The sequence below is a fragment of the Mus caroli genome, unplaced genomic scaffold (genome assembly GCF_978045245.1).
Source record: "Mus caroli unplaced genomic scaffold, Mus_caroli_1 scaffold_17, whole genome shotgun sequence".
Lineage (NCBI taxonomy): Eukaryota > Metazoa > Chordata > Mammalia > Rodentia > Muridae > Mus > Mus caroli.
Genome location: NW_028227272.1, coordinates 89,646,161 through 89,672,029, shown reverse-complemented (window position 1 = coordinate 89,672,029; position 25,869 = coordinate 89,646,161). Strand labels below are relative to the sequence as shown.

Genomic DNA, 25,869 nt, shown 5'->3' with positions numbered 1-25,869 from the left:
GTCAACCAGACCAGTGGGCATCTGGTCAGAAAAAATATGACTATGGAAGTTTGTATAAGGAGTGGGTTTAACCTGGAGACTACTTCTTTTCTGATGTTTGGGCAAGATGGAAGAAAGGCATGTAGCACTTCAACCAAGGGGTGAAAGTTGCCATCCTGGATATGCCTGAGGCAAAAGGAAGAAAGCAAGAATCCTCCTGTGGGCTGGGATAGTGAGGGGAGGAATCTGCCCACCCACCCATCCACCCCACCCCCGTGTACCCCTCCCCCCTCCCCCACCTCCTACTCCACCTCCCACCCCACCCCACCCCTGCCCTCTCACCTCCTGTCTGTGACAACTGTCATTCAGCTAATAGGGAAGCCAGTTCTCTTCCATATCTCAGCCTGTGCTAGAACGACCCTCTTCTTGACTTCTGAGGGGACTTGGGTGGCTTCTGCTCAAAGGGGGGTTTGGCTAAACAAGACTGTTACCCTTTTACACACTATACATTTTCTGACTCGGGAGCCAGAGGCAAGAAGATTGAGACTCCAAATTTGTCCCTAGCTGCAAAGTAAGTGCCTGCCCTGCGTGAGCTGCCTGAGACCCTTCCCAACACACAACCAGCACAAGCTGACATCATCCACAATATTTTCCCCTGACATATGGGATGTTCTTAAATCAAGGGCCTGACTTGATTACAGAGCTACTTAGATCTGAGCACTAAAAGATTACAACTAAAAACTTAAAAGTCCACATTTCTACGACAATCTTCCTTCAAATCCCTCTTGCAACCTACTCGAAAGGGCTGTGTTAACTGGCTCTGCATGTGAAAAGCTACCCTCAGAGCCGACATCTTCCTGTGCCTCAGAGCAGACATCTTCATGTGAAAAGCTACCCTCAGAGCAGACATCTTCCTGTGCCTCAGAGCAGAAATCTTCATGTGAAAAGTTACCCTCAGAGCGGACATCTTCATGGGCATTTAAATTGTTAAAGTGATTAGAGAAATATTAGGAGAAAGTGGGGACCATGGGCCAGCAGTAAAATGTCTGTGTCTGCCTGGCCAATGGTCACACTAGAAGTGAGTTTGAATTCAGTTTGAGGTCATTTGTGGTTATGTGTGGGCAAACATCTGTTGCTTGGCTGTGGCTATTTTATTTTTAAAGCCTACCTACCCTGAAAGAAAAAGAAAAAGAGTGCAAAATTCTTCAAATGTTATTTTTGGTCTTGACCATTTTTAATCACTTTGAGCCTGCTTCTGAGGATGGCTTTCACTCTGCCTGTGAATGTAAGCTGAACACTAGATAATATCTGCTCTCAGAAATGCCTCTCTCCCTGACTCACTCTCTTCCCCTCCAAGAAGCTAAGCTCCAGAGAATTCCTGCTGTGTGCTCTCAGGGGAAGGTAGTAAAATTCTGCTTTGTGTTTTACAAGGGAGATTCAGAGGGCAGCACGGTTCTAGGCAAACCTGAAACAATCTTTTTTTTTTTAAAGCTTACTTCTGACTTAACCATTGCTTGATAGAGAGACTGGACGGGTTGAGTTTTATAAGAACTGGCCTCAGAAATGTTCACTAGCTTTGGGGCAGGATGTGTGATCCACCGAAGTGCGACCATTTCCTGAACCTTAAGTATATGTTCCTGATCCGATATGAAAGTATGTAACCAGGTCTGTACAGACTTTAGTGATTTTATGACATTTTAAGTGAAAACGCATATGAATTAGACGTGAGAATTCTCACTACCACCATGGCTGACTTCTTCAGCTACAGTTTTTTATTTCATAGACATGAAGTTAAAGTCTGTGGAGTATGGCAAGTCTCTAGTCCCACAAGCAAACATGATAGATATGGCTTTCGAGGCTACTTCAGATGGGAGAGATGGCCCAGTGATTAGTGCTGTTGGCTGCTCCTGCCAGGGAGTGAACACCCTCATCCCAGCACCCATGTCGGGCAGCTCATCACCACCTGTGACTCCAGTTCCAGGGGACCTGGTAACCTCTTCTAACATCTAGAGGTGCTGCATTCCAGATGTGTGTGCATGCCTCCAAACAGACATACCCACATACACATAAAATAAGAATTAAATTAAAATCCTCCTGTCATGATACTTCCCTCTCCTTCTCCCTCCCCCTCCCTATCCCCCTTCCCCCTTCCCCTCCCCCTTCCATACCCTTCCCCTTCCTTTTTCCCTTTCCCACCTCTTTTCCCTCTCCCTCCCCTTTTCCCTCTCCTTTCTCCTACCCCTTTTTCTCCTCCTCCCACACCCTCTCCTTCTCCCTCCTCCCTCCCCTCCCCCTCCCCCTCCTCTCTTGCTGTCCCTCTAACTCTCCTACAACCAGGCTTTCACTACACATTACCAAACTACTGTACTGAGTTGCAGAGGGATGGATGGCGGCTGGTTTGGCTAACAAAGAGGCAATTTGAAAAACCCCTTTATGCTGTATTTCCAGATAAACACACTGTAGGAATTCCTACTTGAGAGAGAGCACCAGCAATTTAAAACTTGTGGCCTGTGAGAAACAGAACATCCAGTCCTAGCCGGTGTTTATCAGTGCAGCCCATGGGCACTGGAGAGACAGCTCCGTGGTCGAGAGTACTGGCTGCTCTCACAGAGGAGCCAGGTTTGGTTTCTAGTACACTCAAAGCAGCTCTCAACCATTCATAATTCCAGTCCTGGGGGATTCAGCGCCCTCCTCTGGCTTCTGTGAGCACTGCGTGCATATGGTGCACAGGCATACATGTAGGCAAAACACTCATATGTATAAGCTATTTAAAATAATAATAATAATAATAATAATAATAATAATAATAATCCAGTCCACAAATCTCATAGAGAACTAGCTTAATCCTTTCTGTGATGTTGCTTCAGACTGCGAAGGAACCAAAGTTGTCTCACAGGCTGAGCCATCACAGCTGGTGGGTGTGAAGAGGCAGTGTAGGAAGCAGGAGATTAGCTCAGGGCTTACCTGGGCTGCAAAATGCAGGAGCATGCTGACCATAGAAGCCAGCCTCCTGCAGCAGTCGCTGGAGCCCTGCACATGGGTTCTACTGCTTTCCACTCAACCATGTGATGCTGTGAAAATGACTCGAAGTTCACCACTCAGGAGGCAAGAGCAGAACAACCTCCAAGAGCCAGGGGGGCACGAGGGCAGGGCTAGCCAGGGCTACAGTGTAGGAGTGTCTCAAACAATAAACTGTATGCTCAGAGGGAAAACCTAAGTCAGGGAAGAGACCTGCATGCCTCACCTACAGCAGGGAAGAAACAGCCCCCTGGGGTTGCAGGAGAAAAGTGTCAAAGTTGCTGTCAGCATTGATTGCTTGTTGAGTAGCCACTCCAGTCTTGCTCCAACCAATACAGTTGTCACCTGTCCCAAGCAGCTACTGAACACCAACAGCCAGACAAACCAGAACGAGACGTACTGTAGGCACAGAACACGCATAGACTTTTGAAAATAGGATTTTAAAAAAGAGATAGAAAATATCTAATTTTGTATTGACAATGGGTTTGGATCATGGTTAAATAAACCATTATGGAAGTTACTTTTGGGCTGGCAAGATGGCTCGGCAGATAAAGGTGCTTGCTGCCAAAGCCTGGTGACTTGAATGTGAGCCCAGGCCCCATGCAGTGGAAGGGAAGAAGCCAAAGCAAGTCCCAGGAGTTGTTCTCTGACCTCCTCCACACAAGCTGCATGCAGCATGCTTGCCCACACAGTACACAAATGAATGAATCCTAATTAAGTAACGGATGACTTCATGGACACCATCTGCTTGCTTACAAGAGTAGAAAACCCTGGGTATTGGGAAAGTCTAAATCACATGTACTGCGTTGTTTCTGCAGAAGGAGAGGTGCTTCCCTGTTGGTTTATATATGGCTGGTATGATGCACATGATTGCACATGCCTGCCAGGCTCTGTGCCCCAGGTGATTGGCTGTGTCCTGGCCACATCTTCTGGAAGTCCAAATGGGGAGGGAAAAGGCTGCTTATGTGTATATTCTAGTTTCCCTCTGGAACACATATCCAGTGACTGTGAGGCCACATGTGAGACCCTAAAGAATGTCTAAAGGAATGAGGAGGGAGGAGAGGGCAAATGGGAGGGAGGGAGGGAGGGAGGGAGGGAGGGAGGGAGGGACGGAGGGAGGGAGGGAGGGAGGGAGAGAGGGAGGGAGGAGAAAGGGAAGTGGAGAATCTGACCTTTTGGAGATAAGAGTCTCACTGTGAACCCTAGATAGCCTAGGGCATGTAGACCAGGTTGGCCTCAGCTTCTGCCTTCTCAGTGCTGAGATTAAAGGTGTACACCACCACACCCAGCAAAAGAAAGCCATATAAGGATACTCGTCCCACCTCCATTCTCTGGTCTTTATCCAGTCTCCTTCCAAAGGCCCCACAAGCTTTACCATCCCACAGGGGATTAGGTCTCTGACAGAGGGCTTTCCAAACAGACACCAAATATTCAGCCCATTGATGACAGTTTAAAGAGCCCTGTCTATGATGACTTGCTATGGATTCATATTTTATAATGTTATCTATGAAAAGCCCTTCTGTCGTCTGTCTAAAGGGTTATGCTGGACACAGTTTTGTTTGGAGACCCAAGAGCTTCCAGGGACCTTGTCAACTATAGGTGTGCATCATGGACCAGCAGCCACCATGACATCATTGGAAGCTTGTTGGAAATGAAGTCCTGGGTCTCTCCCCAGACCTGCTGAGTCAGAGCCTCTGCTTAATAAGAGCCCTGGGGCTTCCCATCACGTTTGTTTTGCACAGTGGTGCCAAAAAAATTGAAATATGAGTTAGACAGCCTCATGGACAAGGTGTGCAAACATCCAGGGGTCATGTGTGCAGCATGCACAAGGGTATGGGGGGGGGGGGGGTGCAATGACTCAGAAGGGAATAAGATATTATATAGTGTCTCTGTGGGGACTCAATAAAAAGACTTCTGCTCCCTAGTGGCCCAGAACAACCGGTATGCTAGACAAAGCATGGAGAATCAGAATAGCAAGCTTACCACAGTCAGAACTTTTGGAAAATGTGGCTTGGTATGTGGCTTCCGAGTGCTGGTGCCCATACTCACCCAAGCACAGGCTGTGTCTCCTGAGCCTATCAGGAGAACTGAAGGTCAGTGTGCTAGTTCTCCACTGCTATCAGACCACAAGTTTAAAAACCTCAGTTTAATGAACACCCGGTTATTAGCTCACAGTCAGCACGCCCACTAGTCTCCCTGGATTCTCCATCAAGAGGTTGGCCAAGCTAAGCTCTTAACTTGAGTCTTTAGGGGGCAATGTTCCTCCAAGGTCACACAGGTAGCTGGCGGAATGCAGTTCTATAAACCTCAAGAAAGACAGGCCCTGCTTCCTTGCTGGCTGGCTGCCAGGGCGAGGGTCAGAGAATTAGGACAGCTCTCTCTCTCTCTCTCTCTCTCTCTCTCTCTCTCTCTCTCTCTCTCTCTCTCTCTCTCTCTCTCTCTCTCTCTCTCTCTCTCTCTCTCTCTCTCTCTCTCTCTCTCTCTCTCTCTCTCTCTCTCTCTCTCACCGTCTTCTGTCTTCTTCGGCTAGAGCAACAGCTGGCTTCACTCCAGCCCCAGGCAGAAAAACTTACCATTTTTAACCATCTCCTTTGGCTACATTGTAGCAACTAGGATCAACTCTGCTTGCTGACTGGAGTCCAACTGAATAACAGCCTTAACTACTGTCAAAAGCCCTCTGTCTGCTCCCTGCTCTACAACCAGCTCATATGGGTTCCTCTCCCTCACTGTTCTGTTTAGGATGGACAATCTTAAGGGTCTATTTTAGGATTCTTCCTCATATTCTTGCTTCTGCTTCCTAAGTTGCTGGCAGAGTAATTGAATCTCTCCTGGTTGAGGATAAATGGGGGTGTGGAAAGGGGCCAAGGATTGCACACTGAGGAATGTTGTTCTACATAGAAACCTGAAGCCAGGGGAAGGTGGCCTCTTACCAACCTCGCCCTCCATCATTTCAATAGCTGAGACACCAAGTATAGTTCAAAGGTCATCTGGGAGACATGGAGACCATGATGAAATATTAGGATAATCCATGAGAGGGAATCTAACCTGAGCAAGAAAGCTGACACATGCCTCTGTGATCGGAACAGGGAGGGTAGTCCTGCAGCACTGAGCTGAAGAGCTGGCCCTGGGTTCTGGGTATGTAGAGATACAAGGTTAGCAGAAGCCTGCGAGAAGGACTGGTGTAGAAAAACTGTGGGAATCCCTTGTCAGGGTATATTTGCAAGAAATCTGACAAGAAGTCAGAGAACTAGCCCTGGGGTGGGAGCAATTGGGATGGGCATGGGAAGAGGAGAGAAATCATAACAACCAATGCTAAAAAAAAAAAAAAAAAAAACACTACTCAGAGGACTTAGCAACAAAAGGAAGGGAGACACAAGTAAGTCCATGGGTTCAAATCCAGAGACTTGGTATAACTACAATGAAAGCGGCAGCGGCAAAGCCAGCTTGACATGCAGGACACAATTCTCAAGTGTTCTCTCTCTCTCTCTCTCTCTCTCTCTCTCTCTCTCTCTCTCTCTCTCTCTCTCTCTCTCTCCTCCAGTCACCTATACACTTTTGGTGGACTCGTTTTTCTAAAGTACCCACTCGGCTAGGCTGTATCCTTGGCTGTAGTGGAACCCACTGTCTTCATATTGAGGTTCAGTCCTCTCAGCTTATGTGAGCTACCACACCCCACTCCAACTCAGTCTCTACTGGCAACGGCACCGTGACCTGAACCACAAGTGCCTAGCTTTGCTCTCTACGATCCTCCTCCCTGGAGCAACTTTGTCCAGCTCACCACAGCCTCTCTAGCCCCTTCTCTGGGATTCAGAAAGTAGAAGCTCTATTCATCTTCTAAGTCAAGGACACATCACCAGTATTAGCACCAGAGCCTCTTCTAAGCATCCCCAGGTGCTGCTGCCCTCGTTCTCCCTTGTCCCTTCCCTCTGTTCTCTGGACCATGTACACATGCCTGCCAGTAGCCATGATACCCCATTTGCTGTCTGTTATTTGTCCTCTGTCATCAATGAGCCTAGAACCCTGACACATAAGGACCATTCTAGGAAGGCTGGGAGGAAGAAAATCAAATGTTTTATGCTCTCAGAGAGTCTAGGAGTTACCATTTGAAAAGACTAGAGGTCAGAAAAGACTAAAAGCCTATTATAGATTTTAAAAATCTCTCAACCAAATAGCGATTGCCTGTCCAAACACTCTCGGTGACAAGAAATAATGACAGGATAGGAATTCTACATATCTGAGATTCGCACATGATGAATTTTTGAGATTTTTTTTTTTTGAGACAGGGTTTCTCTGTATAGCCCTGGCTGTCCTGGAACTCACTCTGTAGACCAGGCTGGCCTCAAATCAGAAATCTGCCTGCCTCTGCCTCCCAAGTGCTGGAATTACAAGAAATGGGGAGGAAAGAGGACATACTAAGAGTTAAATTTTCTCAAAGCTGTCAATTGTACCTAAGAAACATAGCTGACCCATGCCTGTGGCTGTGCATGGGCTTGTGTATGCATTTGAGTGTGTGTACCAGTGCCTGTGTGTGCAGGTGTACATGTGTACATGTGTGTGTTCATGTGCCTGTGTGTCTGCATGTGTGTGTGGTACTCACATCTGCATGGGTATGTATGGTGTGGGGGTGAGTGTGCATGTCTGTGCATACTTGTGCCTGTGTGTGCACACTAAATCTGCATGTGTACATGGGCATTCATGTGTGTCCACAGGCAAGTTTCCTAAGCTCCCTAAAGGGGAGGCTCCTGGCCTATAAAATGGGAGTGACTGTGGGATTCCCAGGATTAAGCAGGGAGACAATCCAATCACTGCCGGTTCTATGATGGCATACAGTGGGCAAGGAAGGGAGATCGTGTCCTATCTAGCTTCCACTAATGAGTATGTAGCCTCTCGTCTCTCTCCAAGCCCCAGGGTGGCATCTTCCCCAGCTCCTGGAGGTAGAAATCCCTTCATAATTCCACAGGTTTGCCTTTATCTATAAGTGTCTGTTCACTGAGTTCAGCCAGTTTCCCTGTTCTTCACAATGACACACAGTCCTCTCCAAGCACAGTCGCTTTTGCCACTTTGGCTTTTCTCTAAGAATTGTCGAAGTATTAAGGGTATGTACAGAGATCTGCGCTCCGTTCTGCTTTTCCAGCCACTCAGCCTGAGGTGGAGAGGTGTCTCTGGGTCTCATGAGAGAATGTCGGGGGGGGGGGGGGGTTGGCTCCACCAGGTCTCTGGAATAAATTTACCTGGTCTGGTCAGTCTTACTGGGTCAGTCTGTTCGGTCCAATGCTCACCAGTTAGAACCAAGCTTGCCTTAACTTCAGAGTCCATTTGTTATTTCTTACCTCATCCTACCTTAATAATTAGTGCAAATCGTTCTGTCCCTACTGTGTTCAAAAAAAGGAAACTTTATGGAGGTTTTTTATGTCCTTGTAAACCAAGATCTTTTAAAAATTATTTTAAGGTTGTTCCTTGGAGGCCACACGTTTAAGTCCCTCAGTCTGTCATTAGAAGGCAGCCCTGTGGAGGCCTTTCCTATTTTATTTGTTCTTTTTTTGCTTTTGCAAAAAAATATATGACTACGGAGCTGCAAACCTTGTCCTCCTGCCTATTTAAACAGCGTCTGGAAATCTGAAGTAATTAGCTCTCTTCCTCCTCCTCCTCCTCCTCTTCTTCTTTTTCTTCTTCTCCTCCTCCTCCTCTTCCTCCTCCTCCTCTTTCTCTTCCAGTTCTTCTTCTTCCTCTTCCTGTTTTTCTTCCTCTTCCTCTTCCCATTCCTCCTCCTCTTCCTTTCCTTCTTCCTCCTCCTCTTCCTCCTCTTCTTCTTCCTTCTGCTCCTCCTCTTCTTCTTCTTCTTCTTCTTCTTCTTCTTCTTCTTCTTCTTCTTCTTCTTCTTCTTCTTCTTCTTCTTCTTCTTCTTCTTCTTCACAACATTGTTGATAAGCCGTCTTGTCCTGCTATGGAATGTGGCTACCCAAATCCTAAGGCTTTGAGATCAACCATGTGCCCTTGCTGTCACTGGGTACTGACCACTGTCAGTGTACAAGGCTAAGGAAGGGTAATTTCTAACTCACATTATCTGTAAATACCCAAGGAAATGAGCACAGTTTTGGTGTGGGCTTCCCTGTACCTTAGAAGCAACAGACTGCAGGAAGGAAAGTGTCTTCCTGGGATCTTAGCATATGCTGATGATTTCCAACAATATTTAAGGCTGTGTCATTTCAAGAAAGAGTGGTGTCAATGTAAACAAACTGCTTTCCTAGCTTAAAGGGGGAGGGGGAGGGAGGAGGGGGAGGGAACCAACAAGGGGGAGGTGTTTCTGAAATGATCTACCACTAGAGGAAAGCAACTGGAACACAGAAGCACCAGGTAATCTCTTTTAGAAAATGTATTCTAAATTGTTTATTTGGATAAACACTGGCTTTAAGGAAATAAATTGTTGGAATGATACTCAGATTTTTTTTTCTCCTTGTGCTTAGCCTCTGCCTTGTTACTGATTTTAAAACCATTTTGTATTAAGCTGGGATTTGGTTTTAATCTCACCTGGAGTTCTGAGTCATCCCCAGAGCTTTAGTAAATACTTCACATGTGTTCATGCATGCAGCTAATTCATGTGTTTGTGCATGCAACTCAGAGCGCCTGAGACACGGAGATTCCGCATTCTGAATCCAGCACGGACAGAAAGCGCATAAAGCCACACTCTAGACAGATCACAGTTCACTTACGTGGTGATTTACTATTTTAATTTTGTGCCAATGATGACGGATTTATTTGGACGGTGATATAAAACTCCCAGTGCTCAAAAAGATGGCAAGTGATGAAATAGGAAAAGTAAAAGAATTCAGTAGAGAATCTGTTTTGTTTTTTTTTTTAAGCTGGCAAGTACTGGAATTATTATGAAAATTTTAGCTTTCTCTTTATTCATGGGCTTATTTTTATTTTCTATTATTTTGGAGTGCATACATAAAGTGAATCCTAGAGAGGTTCATGATGTGTTAGATTCCAATTTATATTTTTAATGAAGTATATATTCATATACACATATATGTATGATTGTCTATTGATGTGTTTCCGTATATACTTTATGATATCACTTTGCCAAATAATTAAAGCTTTTTTTTGCTGATTCAAATATACTTAAAAGGAGCAATCCATATTGTAGCTGTCATACCACATAAAATACCCCAATGAAATCTTAAATGATACCCTCAGCTCTATGGCGTTCACCATTCACACATTCTGCTGTGATTAAATGACTGTGTGACTCTCTGAAAAAAATGTGGCTTGGCTTCCGTCAACTATGACAGAGTTTATTACACTTGTTAGAGCAACGGTGACGCAAAATTTTATGAGGGTAAAATGTTTACTAAGCACCACGAATTTTGTGGGAAAAGGAGAAATATTTTCAATTTGCTCCTTGTAAGTTTTGTAAGTTGTACGGGGGTTGGGGGAAAGGTATGAAGCTAGAATTGAGTGTCCCCCCAGCACAGCATAGAAATATTCAGAGAGGGAGGATGCGGTGCAAGAATTCAGGAGTTTGGTCCTAAACAATAGTAAACAAATGTGAAAAGTGACATAAGCATGCAGGTTCTTCACCTGAGAGAAAAATGTAAGTTCCAATGTGGAGAGTCAGACAGCATGGACAGCCAGTCACTTATGTAGTGGTTACTGCTCACTGGAATGGCTCAGTGCCTGTGAAAGTACCAACTGCAAGGAGTTGGTCTAAAACTACAGTAGTTTTAGAGGAGGAAGAGGAGGAGGAGGAGGAGGAGGAGGGAAGGGGAGGAGGAGGGGAGGGGGAGGAGGAGGAGGAAATAACTTTAAAACTATTGCATGCTTAGAATCTGATTTAGATAGAGTATTATATTGGAGGGGTAATTTTTATTTAAGAGAACTATTATATATTTTTTATTTTGGAGTTGATTTCATAGAATAAGCACACAAAACTTTCAGTTTTCTGAGACCACAGTTAGCCAGTCACGTAAGGATGTAGAAGAATAAGTCAATAAAACCGCTCCGTCCTCCATTGAAATGGTTGCCTGCCTCTCACTGAACCAAACACTACTTTTTAAATTCATAGTAGAGAGTCCAAATCCTGTTGTGCTCACTTTTAAACTTCCCCAGCAACAAATTTGTCAGACTGTCACACAGTAGCAGCTTAAACAAATCTTTCCCTCACAGTTTTTTTCCTTTTTTTTTTTTAAATCATGTAAATTTTAGTGTCACTCTGGGGGAAGCCTGGAAGTGAAAGTTGTAAACCTTTCCTTTAGCTCTTGGTGAGGCAAGAGAGAGAAAGTGAGCATTGACAGTGAAATGCGCACTCTGGGTGGGAAGGAATTCCTCATTTCCCTCTCGCGCTGCAGGGCTTGCATGAACTCTGTCCAAAGCCGCAAGGACTGCGCGTTCACGGTGCCCCTCGGTTGAGTCCCAGCTGCGCGCTTGCTGGTTACTATTTTGCAGCAAAGACGGGGCGATGATTTTGTTTGTCTGTGTTTTTCAAGTGCGTGTCAAGTGGCTCAGTGACAACCCAGACAGGTCCAGGGATGCCCGAGGCCGGATTTTTGCAGCTTTTCGTTGCTTTATCATGATAGGGCTTCGAACTTAGTAACTCAGCTGAGCAACGCTCAAGGTGCGAACCTTGAAAGCCAAACTTGGTGCGTGTGTTCATGTAACTGTCTTTCCTAGGCTTCTGCCAGACAGACAACCCTAAACTCCATACAGGGTTTGATGTTTGACCCCATCGCGCTTCCTTTAATCGTTTGAAGGGCCGGAGAGCCACCCTTTTCCCTGGAGTCAAGGTCGAGCTTTGTCTCTGCCACACTGTTTTGATTCAGCCCTGGCTCGGTGGGTCTGTGTGGATGTGCTTGGCTGTGGCTCCAGGAGCACTGGATCTGAAGTAGGCTGCTCAGAAAATGCATTTGAGGGGAGTCTAGCTAGCTATTTGAGGGAGTCTCGCTTCCACTGGCCATGAACTCTCCAGTAAAGCCGGCACACCCGGAACCTGGCTGCACTAGGAAGCTGTGGCCCTGGCAGGGGAGCGCAGGCAGCGGGATTCGACCCCTGAATTGGGACTTCTTTGAGATTCGTTTTAAAAGAAAAGCAAGGGGAAAAAATGTCTTCCCAAAGCTCCGGATCCCCCCAAACGCCAGGGGAGCACTGAGCTTTGCCCTGCTGTCACGATCTTAGTGCTGAAGGAGGAAAGTCGGGCCCACTCGGAAAAATACAGAAGGCTGGAGAAGTTGAGCCTTCGCTGACGATCGCTGGACACCTGAGGAACTCATGGTCCTGAACTAGCATAAGGCGGAGCCCAGGCAAAAAGGCTTTGAGAAGAGATGAGACCCTAATTTGGGTGGATCACCACGACAGTAGAGACCCACCAGCCGGGGGATTCCCATGCAAGCTGGACTGGCTACCACCGGTCTGAGAGACGGGGGCGCTCAGGTGGGTTCTGGTGGCCACTGCCTAGTGTTTGTCCCCAAACTCACAAGATCGACCCTAAGGACCTCCAGGTGAGTGATCCTCCCGCCGTCCGGGCGTGCCCAGTGCCCTGCTCGGCTTCCCAGGACGCCTAACGAGGGCCGCTGCTGCCCCCTGGCGTCCAACTTGAGCCCCGACATGACCGTGAAAGGCCTGCCTGATCCTCCATGCCGCCAGCTCCTACCCGCCTGGGGTAAGAGAAGTCACCCCAAACTTCAGACAAGGCCTCCGTGCCGGGACCTCCACAGCTTCTTCCTCTTCCACTGAACCCAGGCTGCGCAGATGCGTGTGGAAGGAAGATACTCGCGGGGACCAGCCAGGGACCCGAGCACAGATGAAAGTGGAGGGGTTCGGTCAATATGTGGACAGTAGCGGGCTCCATGGAGTGGGTAGTAAGAAGTTCCGGAGGAAGCAAGGCCCAAGAGAAGTAAGGGACCCCGGAGCACAGGCCAGCTGCTCCGGCTGGGGACAGTAGCCGGCCGCGCGCCAAGCAGGAAGGAGACCCTTAAAGCTCTTCGGGGAAAATGCCCTCGGCGCCGCGGGGACGAACAAGGTGGGGGAGGTGCCCCTACATTGCTCAAGCGGAGTGGGTTCGTTGCCTAAAGGAGAGCTCCGGCCTCCCGCCGGAGCTGGAGGGTGGATTCGAGCTCATGAGTTCGGGGTGGCCTGCGCCCCCCATGCTTTCAACTTTTTTTGTAGTCTAGAGTTCTTTGAGGCCTTGGTTAGAAAACTATCTCCTCTCCAGCCGCTGCGCACACTCAGAACGCGGCGCGCTGCGTAATCAAGCCGCAGCCCAGCCGCAGAGAAAAGACACTAAATAAAGCAACTCTGCGAAGGAGAGGATGCTTAAAATCCAAAACTTCTGCGGCGGAGCAGCGGCGGGCCTTGTTTAAATGACTCGGTGCCACTTCGCCTCACCTGCTAGCCTGGCCCAGGGAGGCGCTCAGAGCTTCCCCCCACTCGGCCATCAGCCCTCCAACCCTCTTGCGGCCTGTCCTCCCTGTCCTCCCAGGACCCCAAGCCTTGGCTCATGGACTGCAGTGCAAGGCTGCCTAGGGACCATTCCCGGATGCCAGCCCAGGTCCCCGAAGCCTCGCGGTGGCAGCTTTGTGTTCAGGGCGCACAGGGCGTCTCCCTCCCGCTGGTCTCCAGGCCCAGGGCTTCTCCGGACGCAGCTCTCGGTCCCCAAGCCCGACCGGTCTCTCGATTCCTGTTTCGGGGTCTCCAGGACCGAGGCCACCAGTGGCGCCGCTGCGCCCGGCAAACCCACCCAGGGCGAGTGCAGCACCGCGCGTGGCTGCCTGGCGTGGGGTCTGAACCTGGGCCTGGCTTCGGGCAAACATGGCAGCGTGTTCCTGTGTGTGCGGGGTCGGCGTGGGTGCGGGAGCTGGGGACGGTAGGGGCTGCCACCGAGTCCCGGGCCGGGCAGCGTACAGTAGCGCGCGGGGGCGCGCGGGCCAATTCCAGGAGCGCGGCAGCCGGCCGCGCCCAGGCTGATACCGGAAAGGCCTGTGATTGGCCGTCGGTCTCCTCTATGCAAACGAGCTGAGGGAATGGAATTCCTCGGGTCGGGCTTACAGTAAAAGCACGTTCATTTCCAGGCACTCTCATTCATAGAGCCAGCGGGCGCGGGCAGGACGGGCGCCCCGCGGCCGGACCCAGCCAGGGCACCACGCTGCCCGGCCCCGCGACTGGCACTTCCATCCTGAGCTCCCGGAGACGCAAGAAAGTCACCCTTTGCGGCTCTTTCTAGATCTGCGTTAGACCTTCTTGTTTTCCTTTCCTTTTTTTTTTTTAATTTTTATTTTTATTTTTCCTTTCTTACTTTTGAATGAACCGGCTTCTAGTCTTTGGATGTTTCAACTTCTAGGCTGTGAACTTTTCTCCGATTGTTTCTTTTGACAACTGCGGGAGAAAGTGTTCCGGAGTTCCAGGCGAGCGGTGAAGTTGCGTGTGCGTGGCAGGGTGCGTGGGAGTGAGCGTGTGTAACTTGAGCCTACTGGTCTACGGTGCCTCCTCCCAGGCCCGCTCCACCTGCTGCGGTTACACGGTGCTCGCTCGTGGGTATTTGTGCGCCCCAGCAGAAAACCAGCCACCGCCGGGCGACGTTGGAGGAAGATCATCTTGCCAGACTCTGGGCTGACTCACTCAACCAATGTAGACAGTGGCTGACTTCCGAAGAGTGCGTGTCTGCCTGTGTGTGTGACCCAACTGCGGCTCAACTCCCACCAAACCACAGGATCAGCCACAAACTTAACCAGCGTTCCCAAACCAGAGTCCTCAGCTGTGGGAAGCTCTACCCTGAGTGTCATCGAGTTTGACTTTTTTTTTTTAAGATTAGCTACAGATCTTTGTAAAGCACTGACCATTTATTTGGCCAGAATTTAATTGAGAGAGTAATGACAAGTGATCCTATCCCAGCCTTCCAACTACTGAAGCTGATTTTCAAGGCTACTTAAAAAAAAAAAAAAAAAAAAAAACTGCAGCAAACATTAATGGATTTCTGTTGTGTTTAAATTCTCTACAGATTGTATTGTAAATATTTTATGAAGTAGATCATATGTATATATTTATATATACGAGCACATACATTAGTAGCACAATCTTTTAAAGTTACGGCTCTTGCTTTTGAGAAACGAAGTGAGTTTTTCATGGTAAGAGGGGCGCTCTGTTTGGAAGACACTCCTAAGTTTTGTATTTTGTTGAGACTCTAAACAAAACTGACCCGCAAGAAAGAAAAACAAACTGACAGGCAGCTAACTGCTGGAACTTCCAAATCTAGTTTTTGCTGGTCATTTTTTGGTTGTTGTTGTTGTTGTGCGCATAAATATTTTAGGACGTGTATGGGAATTTTGCCTCCGGGACCGTTTGTAATAGCCAAAGACTGAACTTCAACTCTCAAAGCGAGGCTCCTTTGGGCATTTGACTTTGAATTCTGGTTGCCCATTTTTCAACGCACTAAGCGGCCCTGCTTGGGTGTGAGGCCGATCCGTGTAACTAGATCTCAGTCCGGGACTGATGGTAATTTAGTCTCCTACCCCCACAACCCTCCGGTAGTAATAAAGGCTTCTGAACTTGTATGTTGGTCTCCCGGGAGCAGCTTGCAGAAGATCCGAGTCCCTGTCGCCGTCTAGTAGGAGCTGTTTTCAGGGTCCTTACTCAATCGGCTTGTTGTGATGCGTATCCCCGTAGATGCCAGCACGAGCCGCCGCTTCACGCCGCCTTCCACCGCGCTGAGCCCCGGCAAGATGAGCGAGGCGCTGCCGCTGGGCGCCCCGGATGGCGGCGCCGCCCTGGCCAGCAAGCTGAGGAGCGGCGACCGCAGCATGGTGGAGGTACTAGCTGACCACCCCGGCGAGCTAGTGCGCACCGACAGCCCCAACTTCCTCTGCTCCGTGCTGCCCACTCACTGGCGCTGCAACAAGACCCTGCCCATCGCTTTCAAGGTACTCCTGCCTGGAGAGGGTGGCGGGAGGAGCAGGTGGAGGTCAGCCGATGGCCAGAGTGAGCCTAGGGGGCAGAGGCTAAGGCAGCTTCTAGAGAAGGGTGCTTCCTGTAGTAGAAGCCTCTGGTCTTTCTCACTGAGTTTGGGATGTGGGGGGATGCTGCGTTACCGTGGCGACCCTCGGGAGGGTCAGCCTCAGAGTTATCCAAGAGGGAGTTTAAAAAAAAAAATCAGGATAATTTCAGAACGCCTACCAAGGACCTTCCTTATCTTTGCTACGAAATAGAAAAAGTTAGAACCTTGGAGCGGGCCAGTCCATCTTCCTTAAGGTTCCCCGAACCTCTGGATGGACACCCAGACCGTTTTGTATCTCTCAAATGAAAGCATCAGGAAATAAAATAAGAGATGCTTTAGTACCTTCGGGTCAGTAAAAATAATAATAATAATAATAATAATAATAATAATAATAATAATAAATAAATAAATAAATAAACAGCCAGGGATCCCACACACACCCCCACCCCACGCCCGCCCTGCCGCTTTTTTTTTTTTTTTAATCGCGCTATAAGATTCAGCGTGTCCAAAGTCCGCGGCAGGAGTAGTTGGTTAAGTTTGCCAAAGTCCGGAGTTTTTCGAGCCTGTAGCCTGCTCCTGCCAGAAGCCGCAAGTAGTGAATCCTGTTGTCTTTTCTGGAAACCTCCAGAATATTATCGCTGGCTCACCTAAATTAAGCCCCAGGCAAGAAAGGTGACAAGGTGTCTTCCCGAAAAGGTCCAATCCAGCAGCTTTTCTGTTTGAGGAGGGGGCCTTATAGACCCGGCAACTTCAGGTGGGCAGCTCACGTTGGTCTGGTCGCTTTTCACCCTGACCTTGCCCTAGCTTTGAGTTGCATCTAAAACTTGGCTTTCAGAAGCTATATATAAACAACCTCGGGCGGTTTAAAAAAAAAGAAGAAGAAGAAAGAAAGAAAGAACGAACCACCCTACAACTCTGGCAGGGAGCTGGAGGAATTTAGATTCTCTTCTTTGGTCTTCTCCTGAGGTGGGTTTTGAAAGGTACAGCTGAAAGCAAAATGACTCTGTCAAGTTGTGTTTTTAAAAGGCTAATGAAGGCGGGGACCCGAGCTGGAAAGGGAAGCGGCTCTCTTTTTTCTTTTTTTCTTTTTTCTTTTTTTCTTTTTTCTTTTTTCTTTTTTTCAATTTAGCTGAATAATTGTCTCATTTAGGAGGGAGATTAATTTAATTTAAGCTTTTCGTAGTTCCAGGCCTCAGCTGGATCTTGATCTAATTACAATGAATAATGCTCACTTTTTGAAAAGTGCTGTCCGGTTCCCCTTTTTATGCTAAAAAGACCATCCACATTTAAAAAAAAAATCACAGAAGTAGAATTTGCTGCCGACTCTGTCTGTAGAATTGCCACCTTTACCACTGTTGTGAAAGCAACTTTTTAAAGGCATAGAAGTGGGGTTGAGAGTCTGAGGGAGCCAGGCACTTGGTTTTTCCTTCCCTTCCAATTATTGGGGAATCCCTCCCAATTCCTTTAGAAAAACAAATTTAGCTGGTGTTGTCTTCTGTTTACCCTGACCTATCTGAGCTCAGCCCTAAGGTCACTTACAGAGAACAGAGAGAACTCAAACTTATTGTAGTCAAGGAAAGGGCCAGTTAAGGTAGGTCTCCCTGCCCAGCCTAGCTAAAGGGACTGTGGCTTCCTTGGGGAAGAAATTGGGTCTTTTCTGAGCTTTGTTGTTGTGGTGGTTGTTGTTGTGGTTGTTGTTCTTCTTCTTAGTCTACCAGGGAATCCCAGTTTATCAAGACACTAAATAATTGATTTTTAAAATGGTCTTCAGGAGTTGACATGGTACCGTCTTGAGCTGCCACACGGAAATGTTTATTTTTCTTTTCAAAAGAATTAAAGACCTTACATATTGCCTTTACAAGCCACGAAAAAATTTTTTCCTTTTAACAAAAATAATCACTGCCGTAGAGATTTCCCTTTTACAGATGATTTTGGAAAGACCTCAGTGTGTTTCCCTGAGTGACAGCCAGTAGCCATGACAAAGGTCACGGTGGACAGGGAAGTTGAAAAATCAGACCTCTGGATTAATATCTGTCACCACCTATGCTGTCCCACAGAGGGACGGCTGCTTCAAGGAGCTCACCAGTCAGTAGATAGAATTTGCGGAGGGAAAGGAGATTTAAAGGCTGGGTGACTTGGAAACAGACCATCTTCCTTGCTGTATTTTCTATGGGCCCCTGGCCCCTCTGTGTGCCAGCTCCTACCAAACACACAAAAGCAGTTAGTTTCTACCAATAGTGTGTCTTTACATTTACATGTGAATTAAAATTCGGGAATTTCTTTAGGGGTTAACCCTGCAGGAGTTATCCTATTCCCCGCTGCCACCACCACCCCCAGATAAAAATCAGATGATGTGAAGCCCTGTTCAGATCACTTGTGGAAGAGCATCTCCCGGAATCTTCCGGAATCTTGTTAAGTCCTCCGCTTTAATCTTCAGAATTATCAGGAGACTTAAAATCATGAAGTCCCTTGAAAATTGATTAAAATTATGCTAATTAGTCCTCCCATCCTCCACCCCTCTTTCCACCTATAGACTGTTTATCTCAGCATAGAAGAAACACTTAATTTCACTGCCGAGAAACTGGGAAATCTGCTCCCTACTACGCAGTATTTGGAGATACTGCCTACAAAGTTGTCTAGGTGACTTGCAGTAGATTTTATAATACTGTAATAGAAGAATTTGTTTAGCCCCTGGTACACCAGAGCACAAAAATATAAACATACCTTCATCAGGGAAGTTCAAAGACCATGGGTGCTGATGGAATATGCTTTCCATAAAAATAAATAAATAAATAAATAAATAATATTCTGGCAGGAAGACCATGGTCCCTAGGTATACATTAAATGTCATCTCAGATAAATTCTATGTTCCACTCCACAGCCTCTTTGAAACTCTGGAAGATTAGAGAATTTGCAGTAAATAAGTTATTACTTTAATTTCAACCTGTAAAATTGTTGGAAAATGCCAGTTTCAAACTAAGAATAGGCTAGCCAAGAACAGTGCTGGGAAGTCCTCAGAGCAGAGAAGACAGCTGATATTTGGCCCAACTTCCTGATACTTGAAGAACAGAGAAGTTCAACAAAATATGAGCTATCTTTGGCCAGCAAGTCCCTTCTTGTCTGTTTGGTCTGTGCTAAATGTAAATGTTTCTCTTGCCTTACCTATTGTTTATAGCTTTTTACTGCAGGCACTGCTTTGTATTTCTGTTTGAAGTTTGATTTCTTTTCATTCTTTTTATATCATCTCTCAGTGACAAAAATCTATATCAAATCGGAAGACATCTTAGCTTTAAATAGGACAACAACATCACTAGTAACCTAGCCTAGGTGTGCTTGTCATTGTTTTAAGTACAGAGTTAAATGTCCCTGGATTTAATTTTGGCTCCTTCCCTTCTCCATCAAAACTCCTTGGAGATAAATCAAGAAGCCCAAGAAGTGGTAACCGAGCCCCTGGATGCCCCCTTCCTGCTTCCTTTAGAAATGGGGGTGATGCAATTTAAACTCCTAATTTTTAGACTTTTGAATTCCAACATCAACAAGCTTTTCTTGGCCACCATGATCCTCTCGTGCTGTAGATGGGGGGGCCTCACGGGTTTGACTTCTAGGTAATGAGGGATCCCTGGAGCAACCGTGGTAAACTGAGGCACAGTGGGGCACAGTGGGAACTCATGACTTGGCGTGCCTTTGGGCGCTATGGAACAGGATTTATTCATTTTGGCCTCTTAGGAGATATGGGCCCCAACAGTCAGGCATTCAGACTGGAAGCCCGGCTGTCGATTCAGTGCCCTGGGAGCCCAGTGGGTGTTGAGATGAACTGGAAAGGCCTACGTCTCCACGGGGAGATGAAGGCAAGGAAGTGAAGCATTTCCACAGAGGGCATCTCATCATTGTGAGCAAACTGTGCAGAGGGAAATGAAAACATTGACGAGAGAGATGGGGGAAAAATAGACAGAAAACAGAATTTACAGGAGTAACATTTTGTAGGAATAGAAAGAAAAGATAATAATGATCAATTAACCAAGCAGGGGGATGTATTTCAATGATGTTCTTTGAAACAAAAGAGTTGTCTTATTACCACTGCTAATTAAAGGCCATCAAACATTTGTGGTGGGATAGAAACATCTAATTACAGATTGCTTGGAGAATAAGCGTTTTTAAAATCTCCTTTGTAGAAAACACGTCCAACATTTGACATGAAAGGGTTAAAAGCAGAGGCAAGGGGCCACAGGGTCCTTGTTTCACAAAGCAAGTGAGTGAAAACAGATAAAAATTAAAGAGATAGCAAGATACATACCCAGTCCTAGAGAGCAGAGTGTCCTGGTGATGTCTTAGGGGGCCCCTCTGTCCATTTCTCAGGGTAGCTGGGGCAATTTCCTGACATAGGTTCTTTAGAACGCAGGAGATAGAGCAGCCACAATGAATAAAATCACCCAGATAGCCATCTGCAGGACATCGAACAGCGGGAAGGAGACATGACTAAGCACCCAGTAAGGATGGCGAGCAGAGAGACCGGACCTTGATACCAGATTAGCAAATCTGCGGCAGGGTTATTTCATACGGAATGAGAAATATCCCTCTGATAGATTGTGAAGCAGCCAATGTACAAAAACTGAGAAAAACAAAGTGGCAGTAGAAGAAGAGATGTTTCCACTGCCATCCTGGGAAAACCTGCCCAAGGATGACCACACAACTGAGTTAAATAATAGACATCTCACCGAAGACTGACAGCATGTGTCTGGAATGGTTGGAACAAACTGAACTCTCGGGGCAGGGCGATTTGAAATCCCGTGGTCACTTTGAATATAGAACAAGGCAAACATAACCAAATCAAGTCAAAACTGAAAACTTTAGCTGAAGTCAAAGAACGCCAGGCTTGGTGGTGCACACCTGTAAATCCTGACCTCGAAGGCTAAGAGAAGAGGACTGGGAGTTCAAGGCCATGCTAGGCTCCATCGTGAAACCTTAGCTCTCTAAAACAAAACAAAAAGGATCAAAGAGCAGTCAAGCAGTGGGTAATGTTTTGTGAAGCACTTTCAAGGCGCGTGCTTCAGAGTGTTTTAATATGGAATTACTGCCTTTTGGTTTTCTGGATATGATAGCAAGCTCATCTACAAGCTGTCTTCCCAAATATCGTAAGCCCTTACCTTTTCAGTGGCAGTAACGGAATCCCTCAGAACACAGTTAATGCAGATGCCAAACTGCAGTCTGCTTCTACCTTTGATTTGAGGAGAATGACTACACTGGAGCACCCGTGGTCACTGAGGTCATCCCTCTTGTAATTAATAATAAAGAAGTGGCCCGTGTCTAGTTTTTCTCCTTGGGTGCAAGAGTTTGCTGCTGGTGAGTGTCCAAGAGTGGCAGGAAGAGGTGGCAGAGATTAGCTGCAGACAGACAGCTTAAGTATCTCCAGGTCATGCTGGGAAGCTGCACACTGGGTGGCACACACACCTCTAACCCCAGCACTAGCAGAGAAGAGAGGAAGATCGGGGGTTCAAGATCACTCTCTGTTATACAGTGAGCCTGGAGCCAGCCTGGGCTATCTGAGACCCTGCCTCAAACAACAACAACAACAAAAACCAGTAGCAAATTCAGAGCAGAATTAAATTTAAATACTTTCGTCCAGGTTTCTTTAGGCGCACCAAGGATGGGCCAAGCAAGTAAAAGGTGGGGCCAGAGAGATGACTCAGTGGTTACCAACATGATGCATGGTACAGAGAATGGGTCTGATTTCTAGAACCTATGTCAGGTGCCTACATCTGCCTACAACTCCAGTCCCAGGGTACCGTGCTCCTCTGGCCTTCATGGCCTGCTCTCAAAAAAATGCCCACCCACATACACTTAATTCAAAATACCAAGATAAATCTTTTTTTTAAAAGTGAATTAGATCACAAATCTACAAACACAAGACTTTCTGTCTTTCGAATATGAGGTCTTAAGAGATAACTGTACCGATGAGCAACAGTAGCTTTTCAGAATTCCTGTCCCTGTTTGTCTTGTTCCCACTGTGTCCTGTGACCTTCTGTGGCTTTTCTCCTTGAATCTCTGTGTCTTCCTTATTTGAAAATCCACACCCGTCTCTGCATCGCAGGACTCGCAGCAAGCTGTTTCTGTCACGATGATCAAATGATGACGGCTCTTCTATAAACTAGAAAGTGTCACCATTAAGCATTAAGTTTAACATCAGAGCAATTGCCAGACAAATGACACAGCCAGGTGCCTGTGACAGCACTGATGTCTGCATTTGTCCCTTGGTTGATGTCTAGGTGGTGGCACTGGGGGACGTCCCGGATGGCACTCTGGTCACTGTCATGGCAGGCAACGATGAAAACTACTCGGCAGAGCTGAGAAATGCTACCGCGGCCATGAAGAACCAGGTGGCGAGATTCAACGACCTCAGGTTTGTCGGGCGGAGTGGTAGAGGTGCGTATCTGTCACGGATGGGTGTGAAATTCGAACCCGGGTTTTCCAAATAGTAGCCCGTTTCTTATTACTGATGCGGCATAATGATATTTATTTAAGATAATGTTTATTTGATACCTACCAACTGGCTATTATCACGTTTTGATGACTAAATTGGCTTACAACTGACTTGGAATGCACAGCGTGTGATACATGAATTGTGAAGTTCAATAAAACATTCCACCGTTTTCCTAAACTGAGATAAGTGAAGGAACCACCCCAGAATGAGGACTGACATTGTATAATGGGTGGTCACTATGGTATAATCAAAGCCATGAGCCTTTATCATGTGGTACTTATGCTCCCTCGAACATGCGACAGGGTTTCAGTTGGTCACATCAATAATTTTTGGGGAACCCTTACTGATATAGTTTTAAGTAAGCTTATATTCCTAGGATTAAAAAAATGGATTCTTATTGGTACATCTGAGAGCAGCGTGAGCTTCACTATGCATTCTTTGTGAAGTCTATTATGGTTTGGTGGGAGAAGCCAGACTCACTTAACATTTAGATACTGCTCATGTGAGAGACCAAATTATTTCCTTAGCCCAGCTGGACATGCAGTTATTATGCCTCACCTTTAACCAGTTATTAAACTATTGGAGTAGAAAGAGGAACCTGCTCTCACTGTAGGCTTGTCTGCTTTCCAGTCATCTTCCGAGGGGTGTGTGTGTTCTCTCTTCATTTCAAGGAGCTACGGCATATTTTACAAACATCAGCAGGTAGTGAGAGTCTAGGAGTGAGGGGTCTTTGCTTAAACCCTCACCTTCGTAATGTAGAATTGAATGATCTTAGCCGTAAATGGTATCTCTAGCTTAATCAAAGCGGAATGACATAGATCTAAATCATACTATCAGTTCTCGAAGAGGGGAAGACACAGGGAGGCGCTAGTCATGTCCATAGCTCGGTGGTAGAGCCTTCCATGTGTAAGGCCTTTAGTTTGATCCCCAGCACCAAGCAAGCAAAACAAAGCAGGTAGACTGGCAACAAGCAGGAAATATCAAGCAAAGGGATCATTACTGCTGATTCTGAAGGCGTTCAGAACAGTAGAAATTCCGTGTTCATAGTGAGAAAGAGGAGAGGGTTAAGAGTGTGAGCCTGGACTTCTGTGTTTGCTCCCCCACCCCCACCCCCAGATGCTCAGGGCAGTTTCAGAATGATGTCACAGCTGGAGGAAAAAAATGTAGAGAACATATAATGTTATTGAAAATATGTGTTCGTGCTACTGTGCTAATAATAGGGTGATTGAAAGAAGAGTCTGCCCACTTATCGAAGGCCTGGGAGAGCCTGCGCCATTAAGTGGATCCACTTGGAATATTGAAGGTCTGCCTTTCAGCAAATGGAATTCGCATTACGGTTCAGAGACGTGTGTTTAGAAAATGTCAGGGAGGTTTCAGATGAGTCGCTGGCCGAGCCGGTAGGAGGCCAAGAAGAAAGGAAGACCCCAACAGCCAGGCCCACACCCACCTGCCTAGCAATAAACTTAGTTCGTAGGACCTAGCTGGGTTGCCAGAGAACATGTCTCCATACTCCTAGGCATCTAAGTGGGTCTTTTTGTCATGTTTGGCTATGGAAGTTTCGAAGACGATTTAATGGCCTATTCCAGTGACATTTTCCCGTAGGGAGTCGCATGGTGACTTTGTGACGACCGGGGCAGCCAGTTGATGATGATCAAGAGTGGGGTTTTGAAAGCAGCGTGCTTGCCTACCTGTGTGGTGCTGTGTGCTGGTCGCCTATCCCTCTTTGGCCATTTCTGTTTTGAGTGGGTGACTAAGAGGTGCTGGTGTTTACCTGAGGAACGGTGGACTGTTTCCCCAAGGCGTGGTGTGTTTGCACTCTGCCGTCTGATTGGTGCCAGTGTGCACTTGAGTTTGCATAACACCCCCCCCCCCCCAGGAAAACAGCAGCACCCAAGGCCAGGCTGGTTTCCCATACCCTGGAATGAAAAAATTAATCAGATGCAAAAAATTGGATTATATGTGACTTGAGCAGGCTCTCCTCTTCATGAGTGGTAACGAGTAATTAAAACTCAGGAAGACTAATTGACCACTTGACCCAGTTATGGTTTCTATAAATAATGTTGGTCTTGAGTTTTTATGGTTTAAATTTCTCGTGTCAATACCAAGACAAGTGAGCTGTCAGTATAATAAACATGGCTTTATCTCATAATTTCACTTTGTAGTCACAAAATATGATTTTATTTTGCTTTTTCATGCCATCAAAGCCTGCTGGATATTCCCCAGCCCAGCCCACCCCACCCTCTCTCACTCTCTTTCTCTCCTTCTCTCTTGCGATTTGCTTCCCATTAGAAACTGAAGAAACGACTCTCGCTAATTCTCACAATTAGCCCTCATCTCCCTGGCTGAACTTTATCCTTTAAACGTTGCGTTATGCTTTAGTGAACGATCTTAAGACCCGACTATTTCATTTTTCGTTTTTTTTCTTAAATGTGCCTAAAAATATGCCCTCAGAGGTCACACACTGGCCCAGAAGGTCCTGGCCTTCCAACTCATGCCCACTCCGTAAGGTCAGTTTGGGGTTCTGTCAGTGATGGCTTCTCCGAGGGGCCTGGGTACTCCGTGTGGGATAAAGGGTAGAGATGACATGAACGGGCACCCCCCCTTTCTTTTTACCAGATGCCAGATGTTGGGGATTGTGACCCTCACAGAAATTGCCAGTTAACCAAGGAAGGGTTTTTCTCTGTTCCAAGAAATGGATCTGTCTGGGAGCTGGCTGATGCTCAGTTCTAACCTCGGGTTCAGCCTGTGACTGGGAAAACCTGCCTGTCTGGCTTCTAAGCCCTGGCTGCCTGCTGGCCCCTGTGAAAACCTGGTGAAGGCAGAGGAAGCTCCTGCCTGCTCCCTCCATGACCATGGCTTCCACCTGCTCTCCTGTAGTTTAGATCAGCTCGGGTGTATCTCCTCATAGGAATGTTTCTCCCTTTGATTCCCAATCTGCATGTTGATTATCTGTATGGCTCTACAAAGGAAGGAGAGATAGCTGCTCCCGGTTGGGAGTTTAGGGTGCGGTGAAAATCAGAGGGGATCTTGGGAGACCCTCTCTGAAGTCCAGAGATTAGGAGGGCGCTCAAGTGGCTGCCCAGAACAATGCATGCTTTAGTCACAGGGCCTGAGATTATCAGTCATCTCCGAGTTCAGGGTCAAAAAGAGATCTCTTTCTGAGGGAGGTCAATTAACTGAGCCTTTTCCTCGGTCTGTAACTTGCTCCTGTGAGCTAGGGAGTGAGGTGACAAACATTTAAGAAACCTTGGCAGTGACATCTGCAAGCACCCATTTCCTGCTGGGGTATTTTACCAGCTGCCCGAGAATTGATCCATCAGTGAACTTAGCTTTAATGATGCCTGTCACAGGGAAACAGATCACATAACTACCAAACATGACAACGGCCGTGTGGCAAATGTAAGGAGGGAGA

At 46.9% G+C, this 25,869-nt stretch overlaps 1 protein-coding gene across 2 annotated transcripts in view; it reads left to right on the top strand.

Moving 5' to 3' along the window:
• Runx1 (RUNX family transcription factor 1) overlaps positions 1 to 25,869 on the top strand; it is a 224,038-nt gene that overhangs the window by 114,203 nt on the left and 83,966 nt on the right. For both annotated transcript variants that reach the window (XM_021184937.2, XM_021184936.3), the window contains exons 3-4: positions 15,652 to 15,905; positions 22,243 to 22,399. In XM_021184937.2, coding sequence (XP_021040596.1) covers positions 15,652 to 15,905; positions 22,243 to 22,399 — 411 coding nt within the window. The remainder of the gene's footprint in view (positions 1 to 15,651; positions 15,906 to 22,242; positions 22,400 to 25,869) is intronic.